The sequence below is a fragment of the Panthera pardus genome, unplaced genomic scaffold, assembly GCF_024362965.1.
Source record: "Panthera pardus isolate Hobbes unplaced genomic scaffold, ASM2436296v1 HiC_scaffold_16, whole genome shotgun sequence".
In the NCBI taxonomy this organism is placed as follows: Eukaryota; Metazoa; Chordata; class Mammalia; order Carnivora; family Felidae; genus Panthera; species Panthera pardus.
The window spans coordinates 104198410-104213729 of NW_026526721.1; the positions used below are offsets into that span (position 1 = coordinate 104198410).

The 15320-nt window shown below is 39.8% G+C and overlaps 1 protein-coding gene across 6 annotated transcripts in view; it reads right to left on the reverse strand.

Annotated features, from left to right (window-relative positions):
- LOC109262053 (schwannomin-interacting protein 1) overlaps nt 1-15320 on the reverse strand; it is a 567034-nt gene that overhangs the window by 42766 nt on the left and 508948 nt on the right. The window contains exon 1 of one of the 6 annotated variants that reach the window (XM_019440438.2): nt 9983-10256. The exons of the other annotated variants lie outside the window; for them this stretch is intronic. Within the exon in view, the coding sequence (XP_019295983.1) occupies nt 9983-10012 (30 nt within the window). The 5' untranslated portion in view covers nt 10013-10256. Of the gene's footprint in view, nt 1-9982; nt 10257-15320 lie in introns of those variants that run through there. 6 annotated transcript variants of the gene reach the window in all.

The window sequence follows — 15320 nt, forward strand, 5'->3', positions numbered from 1 at the left end:
ATTAGTTAAAGTGAAGGAAGCATGCATGCATCTTATTGTATGACAGATATTAACACAGTAACAATAGCTGTCCTTTGTGGAGGGGTTGCTATGTGCCAGGCACTTTACACGTGTCTCTTACATATGTCTTTAATCCTCACAGTAAACCTTTGGAGTAGATATTATTATCAACTGCGTTTTATACCTGAGTGAGGTCAGGTATCTTGTCCAAGGCGTGACGGCTTGCCAATGGCCCAGGCCACAATTGAAACCTGGGCCCTCCGCTTCTAAATGGGTGTGCTATACCACCTTCTACTGGCTGCCTCAGTAAGAAACAACTGCACACAAGAAAATAGTCAGGCGCAGCTTTTAAAAATTAGGGTTTAATACAGAGGATTCTGGTTGCACTCATAATATCACGTACTGAAACGTTTTCTAAATCGCATATCTGAACACCCCACATGGTGTTCCCCTGATAATGAGACTTTCAAGAAATAAAATAAAAGCTCCCTCACTGATGGTCATGCCCTAACATGCTGTATGGTGACTTTTCCTTTCTAGTTTACCATGGTGTTTTTAGCGCTACCGTGACTTCTTTCCAACAGCTGTTACGGTTTCAAGCCTTTTTCTAAGGGGGCGGGGATTTCTGTTTATTCATCTTGTTTTCCCCACAGCATCTAGACAACCCCTTACATATGTTAAGTGGACAGTGAAAGGCTGTTGAATAAATACATGAAGAGAGGAGAAATGTATGTATTACTTAAAATGTTTCCTCTAGGGGCACCTGGGTGGCTCAGTCGGTTAAGCGTTCGTGAGTTGGAGCCCCGTGTTGGGCTCTGTGTTGACAGCTGGACAGCAATCTGGAGCCTGCTTCAGATTCTGTGCCTCCTTCTTTCTCTCAGCCCCTCTCCTGCTCACACTCTGTTTCTCTCTCTCTCAAGAATAAACATTAAAAAAAAAAAAATTTTTTTTTAAATGTTTCCTCTAAATGCCCCACAGTAGGAAACATTAACAGTTCCTATTAGTGCTTTTCAACTGAAATCTTCTGTGGAAATCACACATGTTCAAAAGATAAAAGTAGGTCTTGTTGGATTGAAAGACGGGGACTACCACAAATTTCAGGAATTTCAATCTCTTGCCTAGGTTAGTTAGCATCCCAGTCCACTTAGCTGAGTTAACAGGGGGAGCCTGCCTGGGTGGCTCAGTTGGTTAAGCATCTGACTCTTGATTCTAGCTCAGGTCATGATCTCATGGTTTTGAGACTGAGCCCCGCATCTGGCTCTGCCCTGGGTGTGGAGCCTGCTTAAGATTGTCTCTCACCATCTCCCTTCGCCCCTCCCATGCACACGCCACCCCCATCAAAAAAAAAAAAAAAAGTTAACATGGATGAAATTACAAAAACCTAGAGGGCACCTGGGTAGCTCAGTTGGTTTAGCATATGACTTCAGCTCAGGTCATGACCTTATGATTTGCGAGTTCAAGCCCCGCATCGTGCTCAATGCTTGTCAGTGCAGAGCCTGCTTTAGATGCTCTGTCCTCTTCTCTCTCTGCCCGACCCCTGCTCTCTCTCTCTCAAAAATAAATCAACATTTAAAACATTAAAATTTACAAGACTGAGCAAAATACATAAAACTATAAGCCTAATTACTAATATCTTTTTATTTTAATTTTAACCGGTGGGTTTATACATTTAGTTAAAATGACTAAACTCTCACCATTAACTATCTATATTCAAATTAATATATATACACTAATATACTGACCACATAGATACATATACATGTATACATACATACTGTTACCGTACCATCTTTTGGAGAAGGCCACCTCAAAATCCAAGATGGAAATTTCCCAGCCAAACAACAGTAACAAGTATGAAAGACCACTCCCTTTCCCTAACCCCTATACCTCTTCTTGTCATAAGTAGTTCTCTAATAAGCACTACATAGAGAAAAGTGATAGAACATCTCCCCTGAAACATGGATGCAAGAGCTTGGCGGGCCCCACTTGTGAATTTACTTTGCACCCCCTCCTCAAGGAGTGCTCACCACATAGGTTCACAACTTAGACCCTTTCCAGAAGAAGCTGTACCACCACTATCTGAATGGCTTGGGTCATCTTGAATATAAGGTATTTTCCTACCATGGGGTCTGATCTTTGGTGTTTTTGAGAGTTTTGCTACTCAACGTGTGTCCTTCTGACTACAGCATTTGCATCACCTGGGAGCTGACTGGAAATGCAAGCTCTCAGATCCCACCCCAGACTTACTGAAATCAGAAATTTCATTTTTAAGAGTCTAGGAATTTTGAATGCACCTTCAATTTCAGAAGTCCAGCTTCAGACCTTGAAAACAATTCTTTATAAGCTATTATCTATTTCAGACCATATTGCCAGACATGGTGGCAAGACCCTGACTTTAGATGCTTGGGATCAAACTGTAATTAATTTTACTTCCAAGAGGTCCAAATGAGTAGAGGAAAGGAAAAACCAAAACAAAAGACCACCTTGGAAGATTTGAGCTGAGTATAATGTTTGGTGGTTCTATAGTAGCTATGCAAACAAAGGGATAATAGCCCCCAGCATCCTTCCTACAGATAATTTCCTCTGGTTCTTTCCTCTAATGCTGACCTCTCTAAAATGAACTGTGCTGACATAACATAGGCCCAGATGCTACTAATATTTTCCTTTAAAAAGTGTACACACAGCTACTTATAATCCCTGAGCTTGAAAGGGTCTCTTCTCACCCAATGCCCTGAAATTCAAGGACTAGAACTTGAAGTTTCCTGTCAAGCCACATCTGAACTGGTCACGTGAGCTAATGCTTTTAAATGATCATTATCGGCCAGTGGTGGAAATGATCGATTCTGAAAACACTGACCACATTACTGGGAAATCACTCACGTGCTGTCAAAAGATTTTCCTATTCATAGATGGAAACTCTAGTTCATCCTGATTAACCCTTCAGCAGCCCACTGCATTCTCTTCCACCTTAAAATCCAAACTCCATGTGCTATACAAACTGATGCCTAATTTATAATCTCTTTGCAAATTAACTATTATTTTCTTCTGTGCAAAGTTCATCTAAATTTGCTTTGCTTTCCATTAAGGTATTCTGATAGCTAGATAAGCTATAAAAATATGCAGGCAATTTTTAAATGGACTTTTTAGTGCGGGTTAAAAAAATTAAAATGACAGCATTGGGAGTGGGGTGGAGGAGGTGAATGTGTTGGCAGAGTGTCAGGCGTTTACCCATATCTGAAAGACTGAGGGCCACAGACATAAATCTCCCTGCTCAACTGAAAACCTGAGCACAAGAAACTCAACTGCACTCACTTTGATGGCCACTGCACGTTTCCAAGGAGGACCAGGACAATGCCCTCTTTTCTCTGTGTTCTTAGCATTTTTACCCCATTAATGGCTCTCTCTTAGGTTAACTGTCACAGGCCACTCTGATGTTTCCCTCTGAATTCAAATAGTTGTGTCAAAGTACTTACTATTTCAGGAAGTTTGATAGTTTCTGATGCTTCTATATACTGCACGGGGAATAGTAAGTATATCAGGACTTCAAATTTTCCCTTGGGATGGAGGATATAACTAAATAATAGGATATGGCTCTATTAGTGTTGAACTTCTGCATGTGAAATTGTGATTAGTCACCCAAGATTATGTGTATTTGTGTGTGTGAGAGAATGTAGGGTCTCTACTCTCCAAAAATCATCCATGCACTGATATTTACCATAGAGATGTTCCCATTTCCTTCCCATCCTTCATTGCATCCCCTTTCCAGGAGAAAATACTAGATGTCCATCTTGAAATGTGTTGCATATTTATTTCTTAAAATTACTTGGTGTCTGAATCATGGTATTTGAAGCCCCAAGTGCTACTTTAAATAGGAATGATGTATTGTACTAAATTTCTATTTCAGATCAGGCCATAATGAAACTCTGTTGAAATGACTTTTTTTTTTTTTTCTGTTTGGGCACTTATCACTGTGCTCCTTTTGTGGTAAAACATATGAATTAGATTTTCAGATATCTTGGCTAAAAACAAGTACAGATAGATTTATATCCAGAATTATTTTCTTAATTAAATTAAGGGGATATATATGTGATCCCATCCTCAGAAAAACACAACTATACATCAACCAGGCAAAATAATGCAGACGAAGTATTCTTCAACGCTATTAATTATGGGAAAATCTTTTTCCAATTAAAAAAAACTATAAGCTTAAAAATTGTTTCACTGCACTTATTTTTAAAAGCCTGTATTAAATAATGCACTAAAATGCTTTGAAATTCCCCTTTCCATTAGGTCAATATATTTTTCTTCCTGGCTGGGGATGAAACCAGGCTTAAACTGGGTGGAATCTTAAATGAACTCAAATTTGATATCTTGTTTTCTCATTCACAGGAAGAAGGGATTGGGAAATGAGCCCTCACTTGGCCTGATGTCAACAGGGATAGAATATATTTCCTTTCCTTTGTTAACTATTAAATAACCCACTAGAATCTTGGCATGTTTACTACTTTCTCCAGCAAGAATTTAAAAAATATCTTGATGTACTACTTAAATTGATATACTCCCTAATTTTATCATTTGGAATCAATACAGGGCATCTTTTATCTTATGTGCTGGGTATGACACTTCAATTGGACTGAAATGTTTTGTCCAAGAAAAATTTCGTGTTTCAGGAGGCAGTAAAACTACTCCTCTCTACGGTAAAAAGATTCACTGCAAAATTTGATATATTAAGAAAGGGGGCTTGGGGGATAAGTACTTGCCTCAACTGACCACACGTTATTTTGAAAAAGTGCTTGGGGAAAGACCATGAAGTTCACCTTGGGAAGATTTTGGGGGTGAAAGAGAAATAGGTAGATAGGTATCTTCTTAATGCACCGTCTCTGGGGAGGCTGGGATGTCTGTCTCATTTATTTTATTCTTTGCGCTACACCCCCCTTTTTTGGCACGTGGGATGTTTGACACGCTGGCAACTGTTCAAGAGGTTCACAAGCCAGAGACTAGGGATGCTGCGGTCAGCTTCGCCAACTCCCTGTTGCAATGCACAGATCTGAGCTTCTCTCTGGTATTAGCATGGGTAGTTCTCGTCCTGGGGACTCAGTACAGCACCGAATGTGGAGAATGTTAATTCAATCCAACAAACATTTATTGAACACGTATGCCACGTGTACAGTAGGGAATTAAAACAAGGTCCCGGGGCACCTGGGTGGCTCAGTTGGTTAAGCGGCCGACTCTTGATTTGGCTCAGGTCATGATCCCACGGTTCACAAGTTCAAGCCCCATGCTGGGCTCTGTGCTGACAGCTTGAGATTCTCCCTCTCTCTCTGCCCCTCCCCTGCTGGTACTCTCTCTGCCTCCCTCAAAAATAAATAAATAAACTTAAAACAAATTTAAAAATGAAATAAGGTCCTTGTTTTCAAGAAGCCTGTTGCCTAATGGGGGAGACAGACTTGTATATCACTAGCTGTAAATGGGTTCTGTTAGAAGAAAAAACAAAGTGCCCTGAGAAGGAGACACTGTCAGTGGGGGAAGAGAGGGCGAAGCTTCCCAAAGGAGGTGGCATGTGAGCCTTGAAAGTTGCATCAACCTGCAGAGGTAGAAGCAGGTGGTATGTGGGTGGGAGACATTCTGGGCTGAGGTACCGCAGCAAAGCACGAGTACTAATGGCAATATGGGGGCACGAGTATAGCGTTTAGAGGGAGGAGTGTTTCTGCCAGGGGTTCAGATCACAGTGAGGTCTTGAGTGCCATGCAAAGGGGTCTGGAATTATCCTAAGGAAAACGAGGGAACGTTAAAGATTTCTATTGTGCTTCCTCAAGACCAGGTGTGTGTTTGAAGAAGAGTCTCTTTATGTACCCGAGGGAGGAAAGAGATGAGAGTCATTCACACGCCATTTTCCTTTCTTTCTTTCAAGACTCCATTCCCACAGTAGCTAAGAATGTGAGGGGTGATCTATATCTGAGGTCGTAGGGAATTTAAGCAATGGGAAGAAAAGGATAAAAGCATGTCATTGTTTTTATATCCACACTAATTCCAAAAACCAACTGCAGGGAAAGAGAAGAAAATATTTAGGAGCTTTTAAGCAAAATGGACCCTTTGACCTAAACTTGTGCTTTCAAGTTAACAAAATTTCAAAGCTTCCTCTCAGAGACCATTTAGAAAAATCTGGCCTCTTGAAGGCTGCCAGGCCTGAAGCTGTGGGCAAGGTTCTTTCCTGAAGAGATTGGCTTCCTCCCAAAACTGGAAAATGGAGGTCGATAGCTCTATCTTTTAACACGGCTACAACTGAAAATGACAACACATGCCTCAGTAACCTCTTGGCGAATGTAAATCCTGTGAGGGGGAAGTACACGGAGATGATGACAATGTGAGAACCTTTAAAAACGAAACAACCATAAAAAATTCTGCCTGAGAATTGCTCTCTGAGCATCTGTCCTTGGGTTAACTTGTTCAAAGCACAGTGTGTCCAAACACTTCAGAGGTTTTCAAGCTCTTGGTAGCAGTGAAACTCTTTTTCAAAATAATCCTCTATTTGAAAAAGCAATCAATCACTTCTACATCCATACATTGGCAACAAATAATTGGGAAACGAAGTGATACATGGTTTTCCTTGGCTGCTTTACAATTGTCACTGGGCCCCTGGTGTGCGTCAGAAGAAGGTTGCTCTTAATTCATGGTAACTGACTTATTTATGCAGAAAGGTGGCCTCTGACAGGAACCTGCCAGCTCCCATACTAGGATAATAACTAGGGAAAAATCCCATTTCATAGATGAGAAAACTAACAAGAAACAAAAGGATTATCTGACCCACAGACAATGAAAACAGTGCAGGTTAATGGTGTGTGGGAGGTGGGGGGAGGGAAGGATGGATAGGGTAAGACAGAAAGTCATCCCAGTGGCTACCAAAATATAAGAAACCACGATGCCACAGTATGTTTACATGCCTTTTTTCTTAGTCAATTTTATACAGAGTAAGCATATCCATCCATATTACTTGAGGGTTTGTTCTAAGCACTGGGAAAGCAGATGGATATAAATATAAAAATCCCTGCCCTCATGGAGCTTACATAAAGTGAGGGAGACAGAAAATAGAGAACCATACAAAATATGAACTCTGATAGATGGTGATGAATGCCAAGTAAAAAGTAAATTCGGGAAGTGTAATAGAAACACTGGGATAGAACTGGGGAGTTGGAAATTGACACAGGAAGTCCAGAGAAGGCCTTCCCAAGAAGGTGACATTTGAGCAAAGACCTGAAGAAAGTGAGAAAGCAGTTACTGACACAGGATGCCAAGGTGAACTGGAATTTCAGATACACAGAGAACGATTTTTTAGTATAAGCATGTTCCAAACACTGCAGATCATTTGTTGAATCTGGCAACCCTACCTGGGGGAAGCACAACCAGCAGAAGGGACAGCAAGTACAAGGCAAGGCTGGCATAGTGGGAGGGGAGTGAAAGGAAGGGACAATGTGGAGAGTCCAAGAGGAATCAGAGGCAAACTGATGCAAGGCCCTGAGGGCCAAAGACCTGGGAGGATGTGGGGTTTACTGTGAGGAGGAGAATCTGAGATGACTGACATGCTTTGATTTAGGTTTTCATAGATCATTCTGGATACTGTGTTGAAAATAAGACTACTGTGGGGTGTGGACAAGGGTAAGAGCAGTTAGGAGGCCATTATGCTCTGAGGATGATGATAATAATAATAATAATAATAATAATAATAATAATATACACCTAGACATATGCATCCAAAATGTGGATGTAATTTTGGGGGAATGGCCCCTGAAGTTCCCCATTCATGGACCCTCCATTGAGAAACTCTGGTATACATTTGTGGGAAGAAAGGAATCAGTTCTACAAATAACTTAGACCTTACTCAGTAAAAATGCTACCCTAAGGAACTTGCTTTAGTCGCTGCATTTTTATCCTTAAAAACAAATAAAGAATCTACTCCTGAAATCATTATAGCACTATATGCTAACCAACTTGGATGTAAATTAGAAACTAAAAAAATAAATTAAAAAAATAAAAACAAATAAATAAATAAGCTTTCATCCAAAAAGGGGCAGGTTTCTGAAAAACATCCTACTGTCGGTATTATCAGTGACTATGACAATCAAGCTAAGGACTTAGAGAACCTGTCTTTTCTGAATCCAATCACATGTGGTGCCAGGTGGGTTCTAAAACTAAGATTTCCAAGTGGATTGAGACTTGGCTTCACGGTTAATGTTTTCATTTTTACTGACTTACGCATAAAGGGAGGGTGTTTCAAAAGAACATATACATGAAGGTGGTTCTACTCCAAAACCCCATGAAGATGCAGAATATACTATTATTGTCTGACTAATACACTTACTTTTATTATGAAAATAAGCAATAAATACTTCAAAACTATTAAACACACAATGACAGTGTTACATGTCATAGTTCAAGTAAAATAAAATCAATTTGTCTTCTTTCAGGAGCAGTTGGCTAACAAAATCCTTTCTCTTCAGGTGAAACTGCTGATAGTTGACCAATTTTTGACCTATAAAACCAGGGATTTCACGATCAACTGAATGAAAAGGTATAGGGAATAATCTTATAGTAGCTTGCCTTTCAAAAATTAAATTATATAGCTTCTCTGAAAAGAGAGAAGAAAAATGATTTTAATTATGATAGTAATTTAGTCACCTGGAGCCATGCCATAAGTAGGTTAGGCTCTCCATGGATGTTTGACATTCTCCATTCCCAAACTCGGTATTGTGTCTAAGTGAAGTTTTGGCTGTTTCCTCAGCATCTTCCCTTGCTCCTGGGAAGAATTCCTGTTAAGCGCATATCTCGGTATTTAGGGTCTGTGACTTAAATGTACTATGAAATGAAAATACAATAAAACAAGCCCATAATTACACAATTCTAATTATTAAGCAGAGAAAAAGGTGTATGAATATATTGTATAGGCACACTTAGCTGAGAAACCACCGGCTTGAGGTCTGTGAAATGTACGAGTCTGCCTGCATACATTTACCTGTGGGAAATCTGACCTAATGAGAAACACCTGCTTGTCTCAGGTAACCTACCTCACACAAGGAAGAGGCATTGTTAAGTTAAAGAATTGGTCTCTTAGAGCTTCTGAACTCGGTCAGTTGGGTAATACCCCAACATTAACTATCCTGGACTTGGATTAGCCATGCCTGCTGCTGCAAAGAGCAATTACTCTGAGAACATTCTCGTTGTCTGCTTACAAGGAAGACACTTTCAATGCTGCCTCAACAGGCCAAGTTGCAGGGAAGGAGTTATTAACACTCTAGAACTGGTCTTCTGAAATTGTCTAAGTGTTTAATTCAAAACTTCACGTAGCAAGTTAGCACAAAGGTGAATATGTAATCCTGAAAAATTTTCTCTGTGGAGTTTTTTATGCATGTCGGCACCTTAATTCTTATTTACTAGCCATTTAAAATAACATGCATGTAAAAATAAGTTTGGAAAGACATAACAAGTGCAACTTTAAACATCAAGTGCATGCTGGCTGATTTTTGAAAATTTCTCAGATCATCAATTACTACTTCGTATTTATATAATTTCCTTAAAGACAATCCTAAAAACTGGATGCAAAGCAATTCACATCCTATGCAATGAGCAAAAACCGTATTTTGCAATGTTACCCTAGTGAACTGTGACCAGCTTTTCTCTCTGTGAAGCCCCTTAAATTCAATTACAGTTTATAGCAGTTCCTCTCTTTGCACATACATAGAGAATGTGCAAAGCACAGATCACCTCAGTGGATTTCACAATGTGCTTTAAAGGCCAAGGAAGCACTGTTTTCTGCCCCATTACTCCCCAGAAAACCTAATTACAATTCAGATACTGTATGCGATGAAGGCCAGGAGTGGGGAATGGCAAAATCCCTTGAAAATCCGGAAAGAGGCAACCTGCTGCTTTGGAAGAGGAAGGCCTCCTCTCCCAAAGGATTCCGGCCTCGCAATCAGGCTTTAAATCTTACCTGATACGAACAGTTCTCCTGATGTACCATCTCAGTGCATCCTAGGGCACAGACCCCAAAGCAGGACTGCTCAGCGAGGCTGCCGAGGCAAAGCGCGGAGCATCCACTGGCGGAGAGAACGCCCTGGGAAGGCAGGGGCTCCCCGCAGATTAAAATGGATGCTGTTTCGCTGATCAACCTGCGCAGTGGCACTGCCTGTGCCGGGAAGCGCGCAGCGAGCCGAGCCGCTCTCCTCGGAAACCAGCAGTCAGGCTCACAAACATGGAGCTAGGACTGGGCTGGGGGAGGGGGCGCGCTCATCGCTGGCACAATCAGCCAATTATATTATAGGCACAAAGAAAAGGATCAGTCTGGGGCTGGTGTGACCTTCTGGTGCTTTATGAAGGCAGTTAACTGATGTGGAAACATTCTAGTCCTCATTAAAGGGAAAAAGGCCAGCGAGGGAGAGGGAGAGAGACAGACACAAATCAATGTTGCAGTTGAACATTTCTAACCTCCGGCATCATCCTTCCAGCCCTCGGATGCTGCTTGCGTGGTGCTATGAAAAAGAGGCCTTAAGGATTATTTCGGAACTTTTAACATGCAAAGGGGAAAACAATCCATTCTGCATATTGACACTGAAGGGATGTTTTCTGTGTTGAGTTTTTGAAAGTGTTTGTCAACTTTAGAACTAAAAGGAGGGTCTTCACTCATTTAAAAAATGGCATTTTGTAATTCTGTTGATTCCCCACTTCTTACTGGCTCTTAGCTGCTTTTTAAGTCAAACAGAAATCGAATGAAATATTTATTTCTAAAAAAAATTTTTAGGGAGAGGGCTGATTCAAGTATCAAAGTCACTATAATTCATTCATTTTGTGAAAATGAAACTAAACTATATAACCCAATGCCGTGACTTGAATATATAGATATCCCCAATACAGGACATATGATCCTAGAAACAGGCCATTCTACCTAAGAGGCCGTAATGGAAAGAATTCTGGACTTGCAGATAGTACTCAGAGGAAATACATGTTTCTGGGGAAAAAAAGGGAAACAATTTCTGAAGTACTTCAGGGTCATCCTGGGATTTTAGGATATGTAAAAAGAAACAACCAGGCCGGTAAATTCTTGAAGCTAATTTAATTACAGAAAATTAAGAAAGTAAACAATAAAATAAAATTTCCTTATCTATATTATTCAGCTGCCATATGCAATCTGTTTTGTTATTTCTTAATGACATGGCCCCGACCACATAAATGGTACTCTATAAAACCTTCACTGAATTTAAACCAGCAAATTAAAAAAAAAATTCAATAGGGTTATTATTCGTAAGCAATTTTTACCTATCTATCTACCTCCTCAAAAACTCTTACTATTAACCATGCAGTTTTCATTATGTTACTGACAGAGAAAAACAAGTACTTTTTGCCTGAGGAATGAAATCAACATGTTTGACAAGTTTTCACCTCAATCCCTGTCTTAAGGAAGGGTAGGAATGTGTGTTAGGAATATATGGTGATATATTTATAATTTTGTAACAGCGCCTCTGTTGTTTGGAAAGAGAAAAAAACGTTTTTTAAAATAAATATTCTTAATTTTTGCTACTTGAGATTCACATAGGAGAAAAGTTTGCTACCTGAGTTCAACTCCAGTGAAACACTCACATGCACGACTTCAGCATCCTACTTAGGGGAATGAGAAGGCAGCAGGGAAGGCCCAAGTGATGATCTCACAGGTTTGCATTTCAGCACAGGGCTCACTGGGTTCCAATGAACCCAGTACTCTGGATACTCTGGTACTCTGGAGAGGTACCCTGCAGAAGGTCACAGCCCTTCTCTGTAGAATATGGGAGAAAGACAGGCCATGTGACATGGGCAGGACTCTTTAGACCTGTTCATTGGCAGGTGGCACAACGAAAGGTTGATGAACGAAGCAGAAGCCTGAGCTAGATCATGAGTCTTCTTAAACGTAGGATGAAGAAAAGAGAATAGAAACTTTTCAGGGAAAGGAAACAATATTCAGTACATCCTCATCCCAAACTTTGTCATTCTACTGAGGCAGGACAGAGACAGAGATGTCTGTGAGGAGCACCTTGCTATATAATTACCTAGATGAAGGTTCTGGAAGCCTATGTATGTGCAAGGAAAAGTAGGCCAAAGTGAAAAGTTCCTTTTGCAAGGTAGCAAATAAGATGAAATGGAAATCCTATACCTAATATAGAAGGCATACCCCAACTTTCCAAGACAGAAGAGCTTTAACTTCAAAGGCCGTTAACACTTTACTGAAGTTATTACACGGACAATCTATGACCTAAAGACTCAGGAACATGCTTTCAAGCTGTACAAGGCCCAAAAAGCCACTTCCTGGACTCTGTTCTCTTCTGAAAACTAAAGGCTCTGGGATAGATTACATAAGCTCCTGAAGACATTTATCATGTGTTGTTTAAAAAAAAAAAAAAAAAAAAAAGCCTAAACATGATCCCACTCTTCACAGTTGCTGTTCCATAAATAGTGGAAGTGACTCAGAGGTGGCTCTGGGGAGAACAAATTTCTGACAATTGTATCTCAAATCCTGTCAAAAAAACCCTCTCAAGTGGTATAAACAAGATTAAAAAAAAAAAGTAATATATCAAGGCAGCTTCCCTTTATAGTCATTCATTGGAGAGGACTCTGTGTTACAATTTAAATTATGATTTGCTAGTACAAAAAACTTTAAACAGAAACCAGCTGTTCCAAGAACATTTAAGCTAGAATAACTTACCAAACTACAGTAACATTTGTTATTTTTGGATCAAAAAATATTTGTGAACTGTTTAAGTATGGTCTATGTAGCATAGAGATTCTTTTTTCTTCTTAGGTCTTTACAACTTTCCTTCCCATAAAAAGTATTGGTTTTCAGATTTGGACAGGACCTCATGAGATACACTGTTATTTTCCAGATATGGAAACTGAGGCCTAAGAAAGTTGTGACATGCCCAAAAATATAAATCCTCCTCCTCAAACAACAACAAGCCATCCAAGAAAAACAAACCTCCAGATTTTCTAGGGTCATATCTTGTGAATGTGTTCTTATTAAACAATGCTAAATGAAGGCCCACGAGATTTGGAGAAATAAACCCCTTTGGGCCAATGTAGGTTGGCCTTGAAATCAAAATCTATCATAATGGGGAATGCCTGGGTGGTTCAGTTGGTGAAGTAACCGACTCTTGATTTTGGCCCAGGTTGTAATCTCAGTTCATGAGTTCGAGCCCCAGTAGGGCTCCATGCTGACGGTGTGAAGCATGCTTAGGATTTTCTCTCTCTGCCTCTCCCCTGCTTGCATTATCTCTCTTTCTCTCTCTCTCTGAAAATGAATAAATAAACTTAAAAAAATCTATCATAAGGTAAAAGGTTATAGTATGGCTCTACCTAAATTTGAATCAAAGGTATGTTTAAAAGGAGGAAAAATTAGAGTATTTCTTGACTGGGCTACTTTTCTGCCATTGAGCAAATTGTGGTGTCTGTAAATCCAGAAAAGTATTTTTTCAATTTGGCAGTTACTAGCAACAGAATCAAAGAGATTTTTTGGGTAGTAAATGTATGATAAAAAGTCACATCTACAGATCATGGGAGCATACAGTTTCAAAAGCGAATTTCTGCGGTCAGGGACTGACTTGGAGGGGGGTATCAGGAATTTTCTGGCACAAGCTGGGTGATTTGATAAGGTCTTGGCTTACACAGGTGTGTACATTTGCCAAAACTCAGTGAATAATATATTTAAAATTTGTGCATTTCATTGTATGTGAAATTTATCTCAAAAGAACTTTAAAAATATGCTTAACAAATATTGAACTGTAGTTAATGATATGCAGGCTAAGTTTTTAGAGGGAGGCTTAGTGAAACTTTGAAATGCATCAAATAAATGAGAGGAATTGATGGCTAGGTAGAGGGATAGTTTGATGGAAAGCTGTGACAAAGCAAGTTTAGTAAAACATTAACTGTAGAATCTGGAAGGTGCATAAGCGGGTATTCACGTAAGAACTATCCAGTTGGAAAATGTTCATAATGAAATTTTAGGAAAAAAAAATGAAGTTATGGAGGGTGGGGAAGATGAGCAAGGAAATCATCGTCTTAAGCACTGTCTTAAACTTTCAAGCTTTTCCTTAGGAATTTTGGGAAAGCAGGTAGACATTTTATAAAGCTTTCAGTTGCAATGGAAGGGACGATGGAAGCAAAGGAATTATGAGGCAAATCAATTCTGTCCACATCAGGGAGAACTGATGTTCTCCTGATGCTCTCCTGATGTTCTGTGTTCACCCAAAAAACACAATCGGCAACACCTGCGACAATGAACCTTAGAAAATGGCTTCATAGTTTACGAAGTACTTTCTCCAATATCTCCCTTGATTCTTACAACCTTGCAGTTGAAACAGATGGCTATTCTGTGCCGTGTAAAGACATGTTTCTGTCCTCAAGGAGATTGGTATGAGAAATAAGGCAGCATAGAGATGGCTGCATATAACAACTGATGATTTAAGTGCCTTCAAAGAGATTTTGTGTTTGCTCACTGGGAATTCAGAGACGAAGAGAACTCTTAGCTAGGGTAAACCAGGAGACTGCAATAATCTTGTTGGTTTGGTTGTTCACTTCTTGAATACCTATCTTTTCTATTTCTAGACTAATGCAAGTTTACTTAGAACTTGGATTTTGGTTGGTTTATTCAGTGCTAATATCCCCAGCATCTGAAATAATACCTGGCATATAACAAGCTCTCATTTAATTCATTTATTCATTCATTTAAATATTTTTAAATGAATATATAAATGATCATGACCTTCAGAAAGTCACCTCATTTTATCTTAGAATTCAGTTTCCTCATCTATCAACGGAGGATGTTGATTCCTTGATTATTGGGTTGCTGACAGGATGAAATGAGAATAACATGTAAAATAGCTCTTAGGTACTGAGGAGAGGAGCAGAAATGGATTTTCCCCCCTCTTAATTAAAGGCAATACAACAGCTCAAGAAAAAAAAAAAGACGCCTAAAGGATAGAGGTCATAGTGGGAATGGAAAAGAAGAGACAAAGGGATGCTTGCATGAGACACTGTGAAAAATGAACCAATGCGTCCAGCCACTGATCTGACGTGGAAGTGAACAAGACAAGGAGTCATGAGGCTTTGAGACCAACGACTGGCTGGAGTAAAATTGGTGCTGTGCAAAGAAACAGGGAGGTCAGAAGGAGGAACAGATTCTGGGGGATTGGGCTGCAGTAATGAGTTCTTTTATTTTTCACCATGAAGTTCTGAGCTGAAGGTGCAGGAGGCAACTGGGGCTCAAGAGAGAAGTCAGGCAAACAGAATTTGGGATGTGTTTGCAGGGA